Source organism: Lynx canadensis, chromosome C1, assembly GCF_007474595.2.
Source record: "Lynx canadensis isolate LIC74 chromosome C1, mLynCan4.pri.v2, whole genome shotgun sequence".
NCBI lineage: Eukaryota > Metazoa > Chordata > Mammalia > Carnivora > Felidae > Lynx > Lynx canadensis.
Window position 1 is genome coordinate 1,789,854 of NC_044310.1, and position 20,045 is coordinate 1,809,898.

The 20,045-nt window shown below is 62.5% G+C and overlaps 1 protein-coding gene across 3 annotated transcripts in view; it reads left to right on the plus strand.

Annotated features, from left to right (window-relative positions):
* Positions 1–2,088: 2,088 nt before the first annotated feature.
* PRDM16 (PR/SET domain 16) overlaps positions 2,089–20,045 on the plus strand; it is a 44,008-nt gene continuing 26,051 nt past the window's right edge. The window contains exons 1-5 of one of the 3 annotated variants that reach the window (XM_032594182.1): positions 2,089–2,400; positions 11,089–11,191; positions 17,159–17,372; positions 19,265–19,412; positions 19,882–20,035. In XM_032594182.1, the coding sequence (XP_032450073.1) occupies positions 2,227–2,400; positions 11,089–11,191; positions 17,159–17,372; positions 19,265–19,412; positions 19,882–20,035 (793 nt within the window). In that variant the 5' untranslated portion in view covers positions 2,089–2,226. The remainder of the gene's footprint in view (positions 2,401–11,088; positions 11,192–17,158; positions 17,373–19,264; positions 19,413–19,881; positions 20,036–20,045) is intronic. The other 2 variants (XM_032594181.1, XM_030326375.1) reach the window with 2 other exon arrangements.

A 20,045-nucleotide genomic window follows, 5' to 3' on the forward strand; every position in this document is an offset into this window, starting at 1 on the left:
CACGTATATGGGCAAACTGGGTGAAGAGGGCTTCTAAGCACTTAGGACAGTGGTTACTTGGTTAGTTGGACGGACGGATCAGTGTCCCTCTAGCCACTACTTGGGGAGACAGACCCAAGCCCGTCAAGGTGAAGCAACACCCTTGAGGCAACAGGTCAGCCCGGGGTGGGGGGGAACCACGGGGGCCGCATGGGCAGTGGGGGCAGAGGCCGCAAGGGCTGTGACGGTCCCAGCGGCCTGTGCCCTCTTCGCCATCCCCAGCCGGTGCCACGGGTGGGGTCGGACAGAGACAGTGGCTGTGGGGGGGGGGCATCACAGGGAGCCCGGGCCCCCGGAGGGGGGTGGGGTGGGGTCCATGGGTCTCGGCCACTCGGCCCCTCTTCCTCCTGTGACAGAGGAAGGTGGCAGGACTGCCCCTTCAGTTGACGTGCCGCTAACCGCAGGTTTTGCTTTGTGGGTCTTTTCTGCGGGTTTCCTGCAGTTGGGGTAGGAGGCGCAAGGGGGGCCCCTGAGAGGCGTTAGTGCCCAGAAGGGGGCCTCTCCCGCGTGGGCCTGTGCTCCCATCCCTGCCGGCCAGCCCCAAGTGGCCTCCCGATGCCGGCCTGGAGCCAGCCATGCCCCTGCGCCCCCTGGCACCCGGAGGGTCCGGCTTCTCTGCGCCACACTGCCCTCCAGCCCCACCCCTCCGTCTCTCATCTCCCTCCTCCCCAGGCCCCCTGGCCTCTCTTCCCTCTCTCAGAATTAGGCCCATTTGGTGAAAGCCCCCCCCCCCAAAAAGAAAGAGAATCACAGAACCGTGGTCCCTGGGTTCGGAGCCCCCTCCAGATCAGCCTCCAGAGACGTCAGCAAAGCTGGGCCCGAGCTTGTCTGCTCCGAGACTTGTCATTGATGGGAGGCACTGCTGGTGGCTCCAGGAGGGGCTCCAGGCACCCCCGCGTGCAGGGGGGCAGACGGGACAGAGGCAGGTTCCGCGTCTCCCGCGGCAACGCGCCTGCCTCCCGAGATCTCCGTTTCCTCACCATCAGAGGCCGGGCGGGGACCCTGGCTGTGTAGAAAGTGTCTGCGGACATTCGGGGAGCCCCTGAGCTGTCACAAAGCATCCAGAGGTGCTGGTCAGAAGAAGCTTCTGCGGGCCTCTGCCGGGAGCTGCCCTTCCCCGGGCTTTATTGTCCAGTCCGGGCGCTCGGGACGCCCTCCGGGGGAGCAGAGGCCATGATGCTTGGGATCAGCCTCCTCTGTCTCTGCCGGGACAGGCTGCTACCCCCTGCCCTGACTTTACTGGGTCCTTCTGACACCCCGTTCTCATGTCCCCTACCCACTGGACGCCCCCTCCTTCTTTGAGGCTTCAGCCCCTCCCTCCTAGGCTGTAAGACCTGGGGCTGCGCTGCCCGGGAATTTGGTCCAAGATGCCGCTGGCTTCCGTGGCTCTGGATTCAGAACCCCACGCGAGCACCGGACGGAGCAGGGGGGGAGGATGGGAGGGATTCTGCTGCAGGGGCACCCCTCTCCCGGCGGGGGACAGCATTCAGGTCTTCTAGCAAATGACCCGCTCGGATGCACACACCCGGAGAAGCTCCAAGCCCTGCCCTCCAGGGGCTTGTGCAGAGACCCGCGGCGGGGACCGGGTCAGTGACGCCGGTCACACGCGCGTTGGCCCCTGGGCGCGCCGGGAGAGGCCAGGCATCTGCGGGCCCCGGGTGTCGAACGGAAACTTTTCACCTTTAAGAAAACTGAATGCTTTTCTTGCTCTCTTACTTTCAGGGGGATGTGCACGCCGGTGTGGGCACGCACGCACACACGCCTGCACACGCACACTCACGCCGAGTCCCGTGCGGTCACACACCCCGACAACACCTTTACCTTCAAGAATGTTTTTCTCCAGCCCAGCGCCCCAGCTCCCCTTAGCAGAGGGCTCTGTTCTTAGACACAGTGGCCTCCACTTTCTCACGTGTGGGGCGGCTCTGCAGGGGGTGGGGGCGGGCTGTGCAGCCCCTTTACTGCCAGACCAGGGCTGCAGTCTGCTCGGTGAGAGGAAGGGCCGTCCTCCTGTCCCTCCGCCAGGCTCTCAGAGGCTCCTGGGACGGGCAGCCGGGGGGAGGCGGGTGACAAGGACGTGGCCAATGCCCAGGGGGTCTGCTGAAGTCCAGACGCCAACTGCCTTCCTACTGGGCCCAGACAGCTGGTCCCTCATTGGGCAGTTGCAGGCTGTGTAGACCAGCACACAGGATGTCTCTGACCCTCCTCGGTTCTCGCTCTCCCCGACAGATCTCCGAAGACCTGAGCACGGAGAAGCTCTGCATGGACGCTGCCCCAGCGGGGTCCGGCAGCTGGCTCAAGTACATCCGGGTGGCCTGCTCCTGTAATGACCAGAACCTCACCATGTGCCAGATCAACGAGCAGGTGGGTCTGGGGCTTGCACACCGGCCCTCGGAGTGGCTCTTGGGGCCTCGGCGCCCAGAGAGATGGTGGGGGCGGGGGGTGCCGGGGCGGAGGGGCAGCCGGGCCCTGCCGTGCCCTGTCCTGCCGCGGGGCAGGGAGCTCCGTGACACCCCGTGGTTGTTCCCTGGAGCCTTCTGTTGGCAATCCAGTTACGCACGGCTGTCCTTGCGGCTCCGCTCGGAAGTGCTCTCTGGGGGGTCGGCACCGCCCTCCGGGGGTGCCCTGTGAGCCCCTACGGCGTCCCGGCCAGCCCGCGGAGGCCACCGGCTCCCCTGGCCGACAACGCATCTTTCTCCTGCGCCGGGTGGCCCTGACTTCAGCCCCAGGCCCCTTGGCCTCACTCCTGCTGCCAGCCCCCCTGGAGGCCAAGGACCCCGCTCGGCACGCTGGAGCCTCACTCGCCGTGCTATTTCCACACCACCCTGGGAACGCAGGCACCGCTGGCCCTCATTGCTCACGGCGGCCGTCCGGGCTGAGGGCCGAACAGGAGAGAAGATGCCATATGCGGCCCCCACGTGTCCCCAGTGCTGGGAGGCCCTATTCTGTGTCTTTAACTACAAGGTTGCAAATGGCCCCGGAAGACTCCCCACCCCGGAGCCAGGCCCCTCGGCACGTCTCCACTGCGTCCCCGGAGCAGCGCCGGGCTCCTCGGGGTGCCCGGGTGCCCGACCCGGCCGATCGAAGCAGCGTGCGCTTGCCGAGAATATCTTGGGGTTCCACAGGAGATTTCATCTGCGAAAGGGATTCCACTGCTTCCAAAAATGTTTTCGGAGACCACATAAAAAAGACTGCATTCTCCCGTCGCCCGTGCAATCCATTAAAAGTGGTTCGAGGCTCTTGACTTCAGAGAAACAGTTTTGCATTAGGAAACACAGAGAGCACGCACCAGGGAGGTCCCTGGGACCCCCGTCAGCTGCCCCCCCCCCCATCCGCTCAGGCTCCTTCTCGGCCCTGGGGCTCGGCCTGGATTAAGCCCTGGACACAAGCTGCCACCAGACGCGGCGAAGTTGGAATCCACCTCTGCTCCTGAGACGACTACAGCTTGTAGCCAGAACCCAGCATTTTGAGAATAAGGTGGTTTGGGTTGGTTTTTTTTTTGTTTTGTTTTGTTTTTTCTGATTGCAAAAAAATATTGCAGAAATTGAAGCCAAAAAGAATAATCCTCAAAAATTAGAAGAGAACTTAAAAAAACAAACCTCTTTTCCTTCCTCCAAATGAAAGTGAAATCGGAGTGATGGGAGGTCAGATCTAGGCACGCCCCTCCTGTGCGGACCGCGCGTGTCCTCGGCCCGTGTCTGGAAGCTGACGGGCAGCGGAAGGAACACCGTGGGGCCGAGCCCAGGATGGCACTTCCGTGACAGGCAGGATCTAAGAAACATGTTTGCTGGACCGTTCGAGCCAAACTTCAGTAGCAAAGCAGGTACCTTTTCATGACAAGCTTCTAGAAAAGCACACAGATGTGTCACCAGACATCTTTGTTTTCTTACTAACATTTCGGGGAAGCGTTTCTGCCAGCTCCACATAAGGGTCCACGTGGGACTGACTGCTTTGCAGCAAAGTCTTTCCATCTCCTTCCACCAGGGAACAGGGATACTTTCGGCTGGGGTGGAGTGAGTCTTGAACCCCGGCTGTTTCCCTTAACCCCATTGAGGGGGGGTGACCGGTCCCGACGGCTGGAAACACCGGTTTCTACAGAGCAACAGGCTTGACCTGGGTTGGAGCTGGAATAAGAACGTCCCTGAAATATTAATAATAAAACAAAGATTTTTGAAGACAGGCTTCTCTTTGAGAAGGAAACATTACACGATATTAATGGGGTTTCTCAGATGTCCATAATCCCAAGAGTTTCTACCAGGATTTCCTGGCACTTATGGACACCCCAGCCCCCGCTGCCTGCACTCGCACACGCGCACACGCGCACACACGCACACACACACCGCTCTCGACAGCACGGACGTGGAGGGGACAGCGTCCAGACTGAGAATCTAAGAGGCATAAGGCAGTGTGGGTTTTGCCAGATGGTGCTCAGAAGCCCGTCACATGACCCCAGCCCCCGTTTTGAGAGGACGAAGAACCCTGGGCAGGAGGGGGTCTCGGGGGCACGAAGAGAAAGTCCCTGAAGTCACGGCTCCCCGAAGAACCGAGCTGGCAGCTCCGAACAGGAGACCGTGTCCTTCCGAGGGAGCCACGCGTTTCTTCCACGGACTGCGGCTCCTATGGCCGTGAGCACAGCCCTGCCTCCAGCTTCTCGTTCATGCCACAAGGCCCCCTCTTGGCGCCCTGTGGCTCTGACGGCCACCTCTGTCCCCCTCTCTGCAGCTCCAGACGGGGGAGCCCAGGGCAAGAGAGGCCACAGTTGGGCCGTGGATTTCCTCCTGGACTCAGCCCTATCCACTAAACAGTGGCGAGCGGCTTTCACAGACGGTCCTGGGCCAACACAGGCTCTGGGGATGCCGGTCTCCTCCGGACAAAGTGTCCACGGCCTACGGCTGGGGGCTCCAGGTCTGTCTCTGGGTTTTTGGAAGTGGTCGGATCACAGCCGTAGACTCTGGAGGGCCCTGATTGACCTTTCCCACTTAGCATAAACAGAAAGCAAAGGGGAGCCCACGGCAGCAGAGTTCCCCCGGGTAGCATGACCCTCCCCCGGCCCCGGGCGACCTTCACTCCCCTCCCCCTGCCACCCGCCAGCCCCTGCTTTTCCTTCTGGAAAATCTGAGACGCTCAGATCACCCCTGGGTGTTTCTTCCTCCCGCAATTATGGGCACACGAGTTGGTCTGAAACGCTGCAGCAGACAGACGGGGCCTGTCCCTGGATTTGTTTTAACGTTAAGCCCGAAATCAAGAGCTTGGAAGTAACACGCCCACCGGAGGGAGCAGAGAGAGGCGGAGGCCTGTTCACGGCACGCTGTCTCCCCGTCCCCACCCGCCTCACCGGGGCAAGGATGCTGGGGCCCGACGTCGGTGGCCAGCGGGGCCGAGGAGGGCGTGAGCCGGTGCTGGGGTCACACGCAGATGTCGGGGAGCACGACTCGGGGGCTCCGAACGCCCCCGCGCACGGAGGAGAGCCCCCGGGGCCCACGCTGTGCGCCCCCAGGGCCGGCCGGGCAGCAGGGAAAACCCAACAGCACCAGCAGGTTTCCCGGGGCACAGCCGGCTCAGCCCGGGCACCGGGGCCGGGTCTCCCCGAAGAGGAAGCAGACAAGCTTGTTAAAGAAAGGCATTTCGTTAGCAGATCGGCCGGCCGATAACCACACAGCCCCGCGTCCAGGAGAGCCAGCGCTTGTGTTTAATGAAAACCTGGTGCTCCCGGGCCGGCTGCACGTCGGCCCGGAAGCTTCTCTGTTGCTTTCGCTTCCCTGCCCTCGATGCGGGGACCCCGCCGCGGTGGCCGGTCGGGGCGTGGAGCCGTCCGCCGGGGCTGGAACCCGCAGGATGGCATCCAGCACGGGGCCCCCGGCCGCCTCTGCTCCCCCCCCCCCAGGATTTTCTAAATTAAACCTTGTAAATGGATTGGCCCGTTTCAATGGTAGCTCCCAAACAATTAGATACAATTTCCCCCTTTGAAACGAGAAGGGCAGGGGATTCATTGTAGCGTTTCTTGGCCAGTTTACAAAAGACTTAACATATATATCAAATTCATCGGAGTCCGAAAGCCGTGGAGTTCTGCGGTGCCCTCTTCAGAGCAAGCTGACCCTGTCTTCGGGAAGGAGCAAGACCTAAATTGGACCACGCCGGCACAACACCGGCCGGAGCCCTTGTCAGAATTTCCATTCTCCTTCTTGACCGAATGGGGTGCTGGATTAGGAGAGCCACGTGAGAACGGTGGGGGCCACGTTCCCCAGTAATGTGCGTGTGTAGATACACACGCTCTCCAGCCCCAAACCGTACGACGAAGGAAGAGACAGACGTGCGGGACTTTTTCCCACGTTTGTGCCGCTGGGAAGGAGACGGTACAGCGGCAAGACCGGAAAGATTCTCAGACACGAGTTGCTTCAGCCCCGCGTGGGAAGACAGGAGCGTGGCAACCGCCAGGCACGCCAGGCCGTGTCCTCTCCCCGGCGGAGGAAGGAATTGTCTGCCTGTCCCTGGAGCCTGAGCCTGCCGTGGGGGCCCGACCCAGACCCGCTGTCCCCGCGGTCCCGCTCGGCTCTGAAAAGGCACAGGCAGGCCTCCGCAGCCCCCCCGTGGCTCCCGGAGCCGTCCCCAATCCGGCTTGGAGCACCGCCTGGGTGGCTTTTTAAACTCCAAGTGCTCAAGCCCTCAGGCAGCCTCAGGGCTCTGGTGTCCACAGCCCTTCCCAGGCAGAGACTGCCCACAGCCTGGGGACCTCAAGGAGGAAGGACACACAGCGGTGTTTCCAGAGTCCGCACCGGAACCGCCTTGCCTCTTCGGGGGTCCCTGAGAGGAGAATGCCCAAGGACCGGCGTCCCCTGCGGGGACAGGCCAGAGGCGGACCGGCCATTCCACTCCCCCTTGCTGCTTCTCTTTTGTGAAAAGCCCTCGCAGAGCCCCCCAGAGGCCTTCACAGATCCCGCACAAAGCCGAAATCCGGGATGCAGGGAGGTTTTCTTTTTGCGATAAGCACACTGAAAGCGATGTTGCCCGCGTAACTCAGACATTCCTTGAAAGGTCCTCAAACTGTCAGAGGGGGAGAAACGGTCCTGTGCACTTGACCACTTTCACCTTTCTGAGCCGTCCGTTTGCTCCGGGCCGGGCAGAGCCGTGGCCGTGGCCGAGCACCCCGTGCAACGCGGGGGCAGCTTCTCGTAATTTCAATCGTTAACACCCCCAGATTAAGTACGAATGACAATCGTAGAACCTAAGTCGTCGTGTTCGAAAACAGTATCACCCTCGTGAGTTGATTTGACATTTAAAAAAAAAATACTTGAGGAACTCAAGAAGCTGTCTAAAACTGACATCTATTTTAAATCTGAAATATTTCTTTGTCTTAAAGAACGTTGGGGGGAGGGAGTGACGTTTGTTTTCGCGGAAGCGTCTGAATGAGCATGGCCTGTGTGAAATCGCCTGTTCTCAGGCACTTCTCTCCGCCTTGTGTTGGGAACGTGGGCTTATTTGTCCCCGAGCTGCGTCCACCTGCAAGGGGCCCGCTCCCGTGTTGGGAGAGGGACGAGGGGGAGGAGAGGACCCACACTCAGGGCCGCCACCGTCCCTGCGGACAGAGCAGAGACATTCAAACAGGGACCTAACCTCAGACCTGTCTGTCTGGCTTCGGTATTTTTGAAAGCCGTTTGCGAGCAGACGTTTATTGGCTCCCATGAACCCAGCTGTTGCGACTTCCCCAGCTCTCAGATCCTGAAACCAGAGAGAAAACTCCAGCTGGGCCTTGCCCAGAGCACGGAGACAGGGTTTCAGCCGTGCAGGGCTGCAGCTGTTGAGGGCGCGGGTTTTCGCTGCTGTCACAGACACAAACCTTTTTCCTTTTCCCGCGGTGGACGAGGCACCACAGGGGAGGGTTTCTTTTTCCTGGAGGAACAGGCCTCTCTCCCTCCTGTGAAAACGAGTGCTCAGCCCGTCCGCGTGGCAGACGGGGCCCTCGGTCTGAAGCCGGCCCAGCCGCCGAGGGGCCCACGGTGAACGGGAGTCGCCCGCCCACTTCAGGAGTTTTTAAGGGGCTACAGAATCATGGATTACAGGCCCCTGCGGAAGGGGCCGGGCTCCGCACCGTAAATGCGCAATTTGTAACGCCCCCAGAGGCCAGGAGCCGCCCAGGCCTCAGTCCCACCGAAGCCTGCGCGGCCTTTGTCCTGGCAAGTCAGCAGAGCCTGAGGACCAACGACCAGGAGGCGGCTGGCTGATAAGGCCTTTGTGCTGGTGGGAACAGGTCATAAAAACTCCAGAGCCTCCCTCACACCTCCGTGCCCTTGGCCACGGCATCGGCTGAGTTTGGAAAAGTTTGCTCCGGTCCCTGTTCACCTCCTGTCTCCCCTTCCGGGTGGAGGCAGGTTGGGGGCGCCCCTGCCCCCCCACCCTAACCAGGGCCCTGCGATTAGCACTAATAGCAATTAATTCCGTCTTCCGCTCAAAGTCCAGGCGGCCACGGCTGCGGGCCGCTGGCTGCCCTCCTGTGCTGCGCTCACACCCCTGCCAGGTGCCGTCCCGAGGTTGGGGAGAGGGCGCCCGCTGTGCACAAAGCTGCTCCCTGTGGCCAAGTGCACCAGACCCTCCCTCAGCTCCTCCAAGGCTGTGTTGGCGGGAGGATCAGTCCCCGGGGAGGCAGGCGGCCTGGGACCACACGTGGGGGCTGTAGAGGGGTCCCAGGAGGTCCGGGCAGCCCTCAGAGCTGGGAGGGGTGTGGGGGCGGGGACCTAGGTGGCCTTGGAGCGCGGGTAGGGGATTCCAGGAGGTCCGGTGGCCTTGGGAGCCACCGGGGTGGGGGGTCCCAGGAGAGGCAGTGGCACTCAGAGAGGGGGGTGAGGAGGGTGGGGGGGGGTCCCGGGAGGCCGGGTGGCCCTCCGAGGGGGTCGGACGGGGAGGCGGAGAGGGGAGGCGGGCCGCGCCCAGCCCCTGCCAGCCCGGCTGGAGCAGGAGTTTAGCAGTCCCGGCCGGAGGCAGGATGCGGCCCCAGGAGCCGCGCTGAGCGGGACGCCAGGTCAGAGCGGGGCCTCGGGGAGGGACGCGGCCGCGGAGGGATGTGGTGGGCGGGTCTACATTGCCCTCTAACGGGGCCTGAGGAAAGCCGCCAGGACCCTCCTCTGGCCCCAGCCGGGCCCCAGCCTGTGTGCACGTAGCTGGCGGCCGGGGCTACGTGCACTTGGTGAGCCTACTCACTCACCACCCAGATGCACGTGTGAGACCCGGCCTGCCGACTCAGGGCCCCCTCCCCGGTCACTCCAGGGTCGCCTGGCTTTGTTGGAGTGTCCCATACACTGGGTCCCACTTTGAGATCCAGTGGCTCATCTGATTTGTTTTTCAAGTAACTATTTGGCCACTGCAATTTTTAGTGAAAGTGATACAAAACCGGGATCTTAATAGCAATGGCTTTGTGGCGACAGTTGCTAAGGTCCCTTCCCCATTTGAAATCCCCACGTCTTGGCAGCAACGTGTGTGATGGCAGTTGCCAAATAAAATGAAGGTGCGTGGGGGGTGGGGAGGAACTTTGGGCTGCGTGACACGCCCGGGCCGTGTGTGTTTCTGCCGTGCGGTGCCCTGGGAATCAATCCGGGCAGGCCCCGGGGACACCATGGGGCTCTGTGTGTCCTGGGCGGGCGGGGGGGGGGGGGGTCCCTGCTGTTGTCAGGACTGGTGGTTTGTAAAGGAGTCTGCACGGATGTGGCCTATGGAGGGGGAAAGGGGTCCCACAAGTGACGGGGATGGCTCAGGCTTCCAGATGTTTCCTGGGGCCCGGGGGCGAGGGGGGAGGCTCAGGGCTCGTGCAGGCCGTGTGCCCAGCTCGAACCGTGTCCCCGCCCCCCGATGCTGGAAAGCCTGGCCTGGTACCTAAGGCCCAGGTCCTCCGTGAGGGCGGGGCCGGAACAGCTCCGGGAGGGAAGGGCCTGGAGGAGCCTCAGCCCTCGAATTTCCTGGGTGCAGATGGAATCTTCTAGGTCTTTCTCTGGTCTCCCAGCCAGTCCTGCAGCCAGGCCTTCGGGCTTCTGGAAGGACCTTGGTTACTATCGCCTGGATAGAGACCCAAATACCCAAGTGCTGGGGTGGTGGGCAGTGGCCTGGCTGTCTGGCATTTCTGGAATTGAGATACAAGCCTTCCTGGTGTCAGCCTCACTCGTGTGAGGGGTCGGTACCCCCCCCCCCCCAGCAGAGGACATGTGTCGCTGCTCTCCAGGGGTGGGGGGCTCCCAGGCACAGAAGAGCCCGGTTCTCTCCCACGGTCACCCCAGCCTTTGCAGCTGGTTCCGGGGTCCCCTCCCAAACAGCCCCTGCCCCCCTGTGGCCCTGCCGAGCCCTAGGGTTCCCCAGAGCAGACGACCCTTTCTCAGGACATGCAGCGGCACCGGCCGAGGCGCTCCGAGTACTGAGGCTACACTTCCCACATTCTCCTCCCCTAGACCTGAGCCCACTGCTCCAGGCTTCGATCTCCGCCCCTCCCCCAGGCCCCACGCACCCCTCCCCGCGCTCAAGGTGCCCCCATCTGGGTCCCCAGGGCTGCCGGGTGCCGGTCACCAAGCTAGCTGCAGACACGTGTGTCCCTCCACTGTCCCTGTGGACGGTGTCCACGCTCACGGGAGACTCGCGGCCTGCCGTCCTGGCCCACAGAGCCTCTGTCGGAGTTCACGGCCACTTTCAGAATGTCCAGATTGGCCCTCGACCCCCTCCAGGCCCCCACCGGCAAAGGGCATCTCGCGTACACTTTGAGAAAAGGAGCCTGAGACCCAAGCCAGGCCCCGCTGCCCGTGAGAAGCGCCAGCCTCCCTGATGCCTGCCGCTGGGACCCGCCCCGCCTGGGCACGGCGTCCCCCGTCCCCTTCACCGACCTCCAACAACCGGACGGGACAAACTACACGGGGCTCTAGCCCTTGTGAGCATATTCTGCAAAGTTCCAGGAGGGAGACTCTCGGCGGCAGTTAGTGGGCAGGTCGAGTGGCCCGCGGGCGTCGCCGGTGTGCACGCAGCGTGGCTCTCTCGGCAGCCGGGACGGCAACACTCACCCCTTCTCTCTGCCTTTCCGCCTAGATTTATTATAAAGTCATCAAGGACATCGAGCCTGGGGAAGAGCTGCTGGTGCACGTGAAGGAAGGCGCGTACTCCCTGGGCCCGGTGCCCCCCGGTCTGGATGGTAAGCCCCCCCCTCCCGAGGCCGCCCGTCACTCCTGCCACATGCCGGGGCCCGCCGCTCAGACCCCGGGCCGGCGGGACCGGCCCCCTCCTAACAAGCTCTCCGCTGAAGCGTCGCACTCTCCCCACCGCGGGTTGTATGAGCCACACGCCGAGTTCCCGCCAGGACTTCGGGCCATAGGAGCCAATGGGTATCGTGTGGCATTACATCTTTGTCGTGGAAGTGTCCCGGGGGACTTTTTGTTTTTTTGTTTTTTTTTTAACTGTATTATTAGCAGCATGGTTTTGTGGCTTGGAAACCTCCACCCTGCAGAGCTCCGTGCCGCGGGAGACGTTTCAGGGTCACTTCAGAGAGGGCAGTGCCGATGTGTAGGTCTCTGAAAGCGGTGCCCTGTCTATCGTCGATAGCAGAGTCCGAGAGAAAAGTTAAGGGGAAACTGATGTCGTGAGAGGGGACATTTCGGGTTGGGGCGTTGCCACAGGGGCACTTGGACGGCAGCTGAGCCCCCGGAACTGTGTGTGGAGAGCCTCCCTCCTGTCCTTTGCTCCCGACTCGTCACTCGGTGCTCGTCCCCCGGGCATGCTTCCCACCCTCTTCCTCCTTCACACACACACACCTACATCTCAGAGGGCGTTAGAAAATTCCAGCCGCAAGCAGGCTGGCGTTTCCGGAACGCGGCCTTCTCCTCCTTCGTCCCCACTGCGAAGCAACATGCCGTTCACCTGGGGACTCTGGAACAGCGTTTGGGTCCCTCCGAGGAACCAGGAACCCTGCACTGGCAGCGGAGGGCCGGTGGTTAACTCCCTGAGTGCCGCCGCTGAGCTCGCGGCGTCTTCCCTTTGAGACCCCACAAGGGAGCAGAAAAGCCACCTCCCCTTCTAGCCGGGGCTGGTGATTCCGCTCAGCTCACGCCGCCGGAGCAGGCGGGAGGCTGCCTTTTCCCCTTCCTGTCTTTCCTTCCCTCCCCTCCAAAGGCACAGAGGCTTAATGATTAACACCACTTACCGCAGGTTCCTCTAATAATGCCACGAGAGGGAGTGGCATGGGCCGGGGCCGGGAGCAAACACGGAGATCTCTGCCTTAATTTACCCTTTCGATCCCCGAGCCTGGCCCGGCGGCTGCGTCCTTCCTCCCCGCGGCCCGTGTCCCTGAGCCGCCGCTCCCAAGTCGTCACGGAGCCGTATCCTATCTGCGCGCGCCTCTCAAGTTTGGTTTTAATTAGGCCGTCAAGAAAAGAAAAATTAACGGCTGAGGTCTGGGTAGTGAGGGGATGGGCTCATTTTCCTTAAAATAATCGTTGAAAAGACCTATGGGTCTCAGGTAGCACACGAGAACTCGGAAAGATAAACCCACTCCCCTTCGGGGAGCACCCGGCCAGGGAATGTCGTTTGTATAATGAAACTTCTTTCTTCCAAAAGGTTTTAAAAACCTGGATTGCTTTCCCCCTCCCCCCGCCCGCCCGCCCCCACCGGGCCCCCTGATCTTAAAATAAGCCGGGTCCACATCTCCCTAATAATTCATCAAACATTTGTGGGCTAATTGCTTTCCACACATAATGGTCTAGCATCAAATATCTGACTTTTCATACTCTCTGCTGTCACAGTCATCCCCCAGCCCCCCAACGGCCGCCCCCTCCCCAGCTAAACTCAGAATCGCACAGAAAGAAAATGCAAAATCGTTCCTCGCTAAGATAATTATCATAAAAATCTTTTCTCCCGGCCCCAGCTAAACGCAGAGGCCCCTTATCGCGGCAGGAATTTGGAGTGGGTTCTCCAGCGCTTTTGAGCCTCCGGTCTGGTCCATTGCCATGCAGATACCGCATAATTGTGTCCCCCTCGGCTCTCTGAAGCCATTAGGCACCGATTTATTTTTCTGTCACATTCCTGCCTTGTGAAGTTGCGGACGGGACTTCACACAGACAGGCGGGGTGTGGATGTGACACGCACAGCACGGGCTGCCGTGGCCCGGGCCCGGTGTGGTTTGGGTAGCACACGGAGCGTCCGCCAGATTCGGAGCTGACTCACAATTTTTCGTGCTGCTGTTGCGGGCGGGGGCCTTTGGCGGGGACAGCGTTCGGGTATCGCGGCAGACACGGGGGCCCCTGGGTGCCGGCCCACCGGGGGCCGAGGGCGCCGGTCTGGTGGATCCCGGCCTGGAAATGCTCTTTGAAAGCCGCGGCTTTGGAAAGAAACGCAGTTCCAGCCTCCCTGCAAGGGACTCAGAGCACAGGGACGCCACGTTCAGGTTCATTCAGTAGTTGCGGCGACTTTTTATTTCGTGCTTATTCTTTTTCCCTTGCGGGAAAGCTTCTTGATCTTGGGAGAAAATAAGGAAAATCATTTCCATTCCGGTATGCTTTTCTTTCGAGAAAGGCTTAAAAGTGTTAACTTCTCTCCCCCTTCCAAAGAAGTCGCAAGGATGCAGTGACTTGTATATAAAGCGTATGAGGAATGTGATAGAATGTAACGTAACGTTATAGGATATGCTATAAGTGTAGTATAATGTGACATAACACAACAACATGATATAATACAATGTAACACAATATAACCAGAATATAACCTATCCTTTCGGTGTTTTTTCACGTGGGGTTATTTGCGCCGGGCCCTGGGACCCACATGGCTGCGTGCATCCTTTGTGGCCCGTGCAGCGTGCCCCGGACGTGTGCGCTCAACGCCCGCCTTACCTGCGTGGGAGATGCTGGGACACCTGTCCACGCCACGGCACGGGGCGTGGGGGACTGAGGCTTAGATATGTCCGGTGTCCGTCTCTGTCCTTCAACCAGGGCAAACGTGGGTCCGTGGAGGGATGAGGGGGCAGGGAAAGAGGGCGACATGTATCTCCAGTCAGTTCCGTGGCCTCTAGGAGGTCCTCAAACGCCGTCAGAGTGAGAATCGGGCAGGATTTTCATTTTAAATCCAAATTCCAGATCAACACTGAGAGAATGGGTTGGTTGATGCTATGGGCGGGTGGGGTCGGCCTTTCTTCTCGTATTTGTTGTCAAATTTCAAACTTCTGGGACTGTTCCCAGTTGGGTCCAGAAAGAATAAACTACAGACTGGCGTTTCTAACTTACTCATGGCGCCGGTGGCGGTGGGAGGGCCCCAGGAAGTCAGAACAAACCCACAGGGGCCGTTTCTGTGGGGTCCGTGCATCCAGCCCCGTTGTGAAATGGGGCTCTCGGTCCTCAGATGTAGAGGAAAGCCACATGTGTTCAGTCGAGGCGGGCGTGCAGGAGACGCCAGGGCGAGCCCAGCTCTCGCGGCCCGTTTGGTGCTCTCCCCGGGCCGCACACGGCGGGACTCCGCCACCCTGCCTCCGGGGCCCCGCCCGGTGCTGAGGCTCCAGTTACATGGCTCTGCCCCCTCCTCCCCGGGCGCCCTGGGCCGGCCATTCCGTCTGTCCCGGCCTCCGTTTCCCAGTTATAAATCGGGGGTAAGAATATTCTCCCCCCGGCAGCGCGTGGATTGGCACGAGCCTTAGATCCGCGAACACCGGGAAATTCCTATGGCAGCGCCTGCTGCGTGGGGGCTCCCAGACCTCCAGGGTCCCCATCGCCGTCCACGGCCCTTCCCGCGGACGCTCCGGTTCTCCCGCAAAGGCGATGCTTTAGAGACGCGCGGGGATGATGGCGCGGTGATGTGCGCCCTCCCTGCGCCCCTCCCCCTCTCCGGACTCCACCCTGGCACCCAGGGGGCCCGCCCAGTGCCCGCATGGGTTTTGTGCCAGTGCCTTCTCTGACTTGGTGCTCCGGGCGGCCCCGGGCCCCGCCGTCCCTATCCTCCCGCCCCTTGGTCTGCCCCTCGCAGGAACGGGGGCCTGCCCTGGTCTTTGTGTTTGCAGACGCACTGAAGGGTCACTGGGGTGGCCGCCCTCCCTGCCTCCTCCAGCCCCCGGTCTGCGGTTGGTGTGAACCGGCTGGCCTTGCCTCCTCCTGGTCCGTTTCGCAGCTCGCCATGCGTCTGTGGCCCTTCGGGGAGGTGTTTGGGGCAGAGCCTTCGCGGCCTCAGAGGCCCACACGGGGGCCCCGCCAGGCTCTCGCCCGGAGCAGGGCTGGGTGCTGTAACTCGACTCCCTGACCCAGACAAGCGAGAGCTGCTTGTCCCCATCTGTGTTGAATTCCTCCAAATGAACACTTTCTCGACAGCCTGCTCTGGTCGGTGGGCAGGCCGGCAGGCCCAGATGGTGCGTCAGACCAGCACTGGAGCCCGCCCGGCCTGTCCGCAGGGCCCCTCTCGGCAGCACCCCCCCCCCCCCCGTCACCCAGATGTCTGCCTCCACGCAAAGATGTGGACAGAAGTCACATTTGTGCACCTGAGGGGGTCGTCCAAGGCCCCGGAGCATCTCAGATCCAGCTCCCACGGAGCCTGCCCCTTGGGTGTCGGGGAGTGGGGGCCTCCAGGTGCCACCGGTGGGGATGCCAGGTGTGACCACACACCGGGAGCGCTGCCTCCAACGTTAGTCTCAGGGAAGCTTCTGGTCGGGAACAGGTGGCCCGCCCTCTCTCCTGACCCCCTGTCCGGGCTGCAGAGCACCCCCTCCCTGTCCTTAGCACTCTGAGATGTTTCCGGTGGTCTCTCTGACGTGGGAGGGGGCGTGCCTGTGCCCCCACCTCCCTGCGTCCTTGACTTCCACGCCCCTCGGGGGCAGGCCATTTGGGTCAGCTTATTAAGGCTGAGCTCTGCACAAGCTTGTACACACACACACACACACACACACACACACAGAAGCACAGGCACACATGTCCACACTCCAACACACGGTCACAGGCACACACAGAGGCTCACTCTTGCACACATATACTGTTTACCCACACACGTTCACACAAACACACACGAAGCCACGCACAGAAATACAGCCACATAGCACACGCACAACTGCACACAACCAAACATTCACACACGTGTGCACTCACATGTACATATGTGCACATGCACTCACTCTTAACATGCACAACACATGCCAACCGTGTGCACAAATGTGTGCACAGAAACAGACATTTGCACGTGCAGAGCAAGCGTGCACGTTAACGCCCACACACACGTGCACAGGTGCCCTAACGCCCGGGCGCACTCGTGTGTGAACATGTGCCAGCACACACATTTCCACACGTGTAGCCGCACACGGAAGCACATGCGCGCTCTGGCGCACGCACACGAGTACGCACGCACACCAACACAAACAAGTGTGGATGCACAAATATCTCTACACGTTCACACAGAGGTGCGCAGACAAGAATGCAGATGTGTTCAGATACACACGTTCGTGCACACGCACACTCACAGCCGCACACCCGTGCACAAGCACACGAGCATGCACACATCCGCTCAGCGCACACGCAGGCACGCTTTCCGACTTGCGTCCCAGCTTTCAGCGCAAGCGTTCCGTCCCGTCCTCGGGCAGGGAGGGGACACGGCGCTGGGGAGAAGCCACTCGCAAGCAGTGGCCCGGGTGGGGGCTCGGGGATGGGCCCAGAGGACGTCTCCGCCGGGAAATTTACGGCTTTGAGCGGGTTGTTTGGCTTGGCACGGTGGTCAGGATGCCGCCTCGTAAACTTAATAATAGCTGCCCCCCTTTTAATTTGTTTGACCTTGACGACAGTAATTTACGATATGCATTAGAGCTCTGTCTTCTTTTTTTCCCCTGATTCATAAACAAACCACTTGGCCAGCTTCCTTTTCTGCTCCCAAGCGCAGGGCCTTCTGGAGCCCGGCGTGGCCTCCTGCCACGCGGGGTGGGGCCCGGTGTTTCTCGGCATTTCTGATGGTGTGGACACAGGGTCCCCTCGGTCCCCAGGTCCCCGGGGCGGCCGCACCCGGCCCGGGATGAGGGCGGAAAGGAAGCAGGAGCGGGAGCGGCCGGTGTGGGAAGCGGGGCCCGCCGCCCCCACCCCCAACGCCCCCTCTCGGGCCCGGAGCCTGGGCCCCGTCTCGCGCTCCCCACGGACCTCCCACCCTCTGTTCCTAGCAGGGGAGCCCACGTTCCGCTGCGACGCCTGTGACGAGCTCTTCCAGTCCAAGCTGGACCTGCGGCGCCACAAGAAGTACGCGTGCGGCTCCGTGGGGGCCACGCTCTACGAGGGCCTGGGCGAGGAGCTCAAGCCGGAGGGGCTCGGCGGTGGGGGCGGCGAGCAGGCCCACGAGTGTAAGGACTGCGAACGGATGTTCCCCAACAAGTACAGGTGCGGCTGCCCCCCATCCCCCCCAGGCCTCTTCCCCTCCCCCCGCACCCCCCTTGTCCTCCCCGCTCCGCACCCCCTCACTGCCCCCCAGGCCCCCCAAGCTGGTCAGCAGAGCCAGCTGACCCCGGGACCACAGCTGGGACCTCGGCCCTCAGCCCTGTCCACACCGATGAGCCGAGAGAGCCTTAGGGACAGGGGGAGACCAGCGTCCCCTCCAGTGTGGCTCACCTCGGGGCAGGTACCCCTCCCTGCCCACTCATCTGTCACTACACACAGCGTGGCCCATGAGCTGGTGGCTGCAGGCCACGGGTGCTCCCGGCTCTGACCCCTGGCCGGTGCCCCCCACCCCCGGGAGATCCGCGTGGTCGGTAGAGATGTTTCTGGCCCTGCCATTCTGCAGTCAGGGCTGAGCCTTGGAGACAGACCACGGGGAAGGCGAGAAATGCAGGCCAGACCCCGAGACGTGCAGGGCTCAAGCCCCAAGGCCACTCCCGTAGCAAGGCCCAAGACCAGGACGGCAGGATGGCAACACCCTGCTGTCCCGGGGTCCGTGCGGTGCCCCGGACCCTCTGCACACACAGACCACTCCTCACACGGTGGGCGGGAGCTGGCGGCTCAAGGCCGCCCGGGGGTCCCTCATCCCCCACCCCGGGCACCGGCCTCTGCTCCAGGGATGGAACCCACCTGTCCTGGGAGGTTTCGCAGGCGTGGGCACGGTACACCAGGCCCGCCATGTGACGGCCGGACGTGCTCAGCCTAGAGCAGGCACGAGCTGGCCCTCCCCCTGGGAAGTGGGGGCCCCGAGGACCCCTGGGAGCCCCCCCCCCCGGGAAAGATGAGCCTCTGGGCTTTGTGGGGACAGCGTCAGGGCGTGCGGTCCCAGCGCTCCTGCGAGAAGCGTGACGACTCGTCCGAGGTGGGCCCCTCCTCCGACCTTTGAGAATCTCCCCAGGACAGCCCTGCACGGTCAGAGCAAAGCCCCGTCGGGTCACTGACTGGCTGTGCTATTGCTGGGAACCGAACGCCAATCCCACCGTGGGCTCCCCGGGGATGGGAAACCCTCCACCCTGAACAGATGACTAAGAAAATGAGCGTTGGGGCAAATCCCAACTGAGACCCTGGGCGGTAAGCGCTGCTCAAGAGGGTCCGTGTTTTCTTTACATAAACACATAAATCACAATTAACAACAGGGAAAAAGATACAATCTGCCAGCGCTCGAGAACCAAGCGTTTCTGATGTAAATGGATGGCTGGGCCCCGTAATTAACGGGCCGTGATGTATTACTGCTCTGCTCACGGAGATTAACGGTCACACCTGGGACAGGAGGCGAGCCAGGACGTTCCCCCCCCCCCCCCGAGAGGAGGGGTGAGGAGTGGCTCCTGCGTCCAGGCGCAGTTGCCCCTTCCCGGCGGCTGTGTCCTCCCCACCTTCGGGGACCCACCCGCTCACCCCCGTCCCGCCCCCTCGGTGTGCGCCAGGCGGGTAGGCCGGGCGTGGCCTTGGGTCTCCCGGGCCTCGCCCCCACTCCGGGGCTCTCGGCGGTGCTGGCGGCTTCTGCGCCCCTTGTCTGAGGTCAGCCTCAAGGTTAAGGTTGCCCCGAGGGGCAGCGAGGAGCTGTGAGCCGGGGTCCTGCCCTGCCGCCGGCCGCCTGGAGGAGACGTTTGCACGAGGGCCTGAGCTCTGTCCGCGCAGCGCTTCCTCCCCGTGGGATGTGGGAGGGCCGTCTCCGCCCTCCGTCCTGCTGGCCCGTCCAGAGAGGGGGCGGACAGACGCGCTGCCCGCCGGGACTCACTCCCGTCTCTGGGCGGGGGGCGGTGGGGACGGGAGGGGCCGCGGCCGGGCGGGGCGGCGGGCAGGCCCCCCGGTGACCCCAGCCCCCTGTCCGCGTGCAGCCTGGAGCAGCACATGGTCGTGCACACGGAGGAGCGGGAGTACAAGTGTGACCAGTGTCCCAAGGCCTTCAACTGGAAGTCCAACCTCATTCGCCACCAGATGTCCCACGACAGTGGCAAGCGCTTCGAATGTGAAAACTGCGTGAAGGTAACGCGCCCGCCGCCCCCGCCCGTGCCCCCCACACGCGTGCGGACGGAGGGTGCAAATAAGACACCGGGAGCCCTCTGGGGCTCTCGGTTTACCGGGGACGGAGGAAAGGCGGCGGGAGGGGGCGCAGGGAGACCCGACCCCGCGCCCTCCAGGGCGGCCTCCTGCCCCCCACCCGCCAGCGCGTCGTCAGAGCGCTTCGGGTCGGCCACGCTTTCCGAGCGCGTGCCCGGAGCGTCCCCCCCCCCCCCCGGCCACCGCTCCCCCAGGCATTACCGCTGAGGGGACAGTCTGGCGGACACGGGCAGCTCACCCCGGGCCGTCCAGCGGGTCACCGCGACGGCAGAGACCCCTCCCGGCCAGGCTCGGCGCAGGGGGCAGAGCAGCGGTGAGACCCGCCCCCCGCCCCCCGACCCGGCGGCCAGAACTGGGCCCACAGGGGAGCGAGCAAAGGTGTCTGTCCCCCCAGGTGTTCACAGACCCCAGCAACCTCCAGCGGCACATCCGCTCCCAGCACGTGGGCGCCCGGGCCCACGCCTGCCCCGACTGCGGGAAGACGTTCGCCACGTCCTCGGGCCTCAAGCAGCACAAGCACATCCACAGCACCGTCAAACCTTTCATATGTAAGTGGTC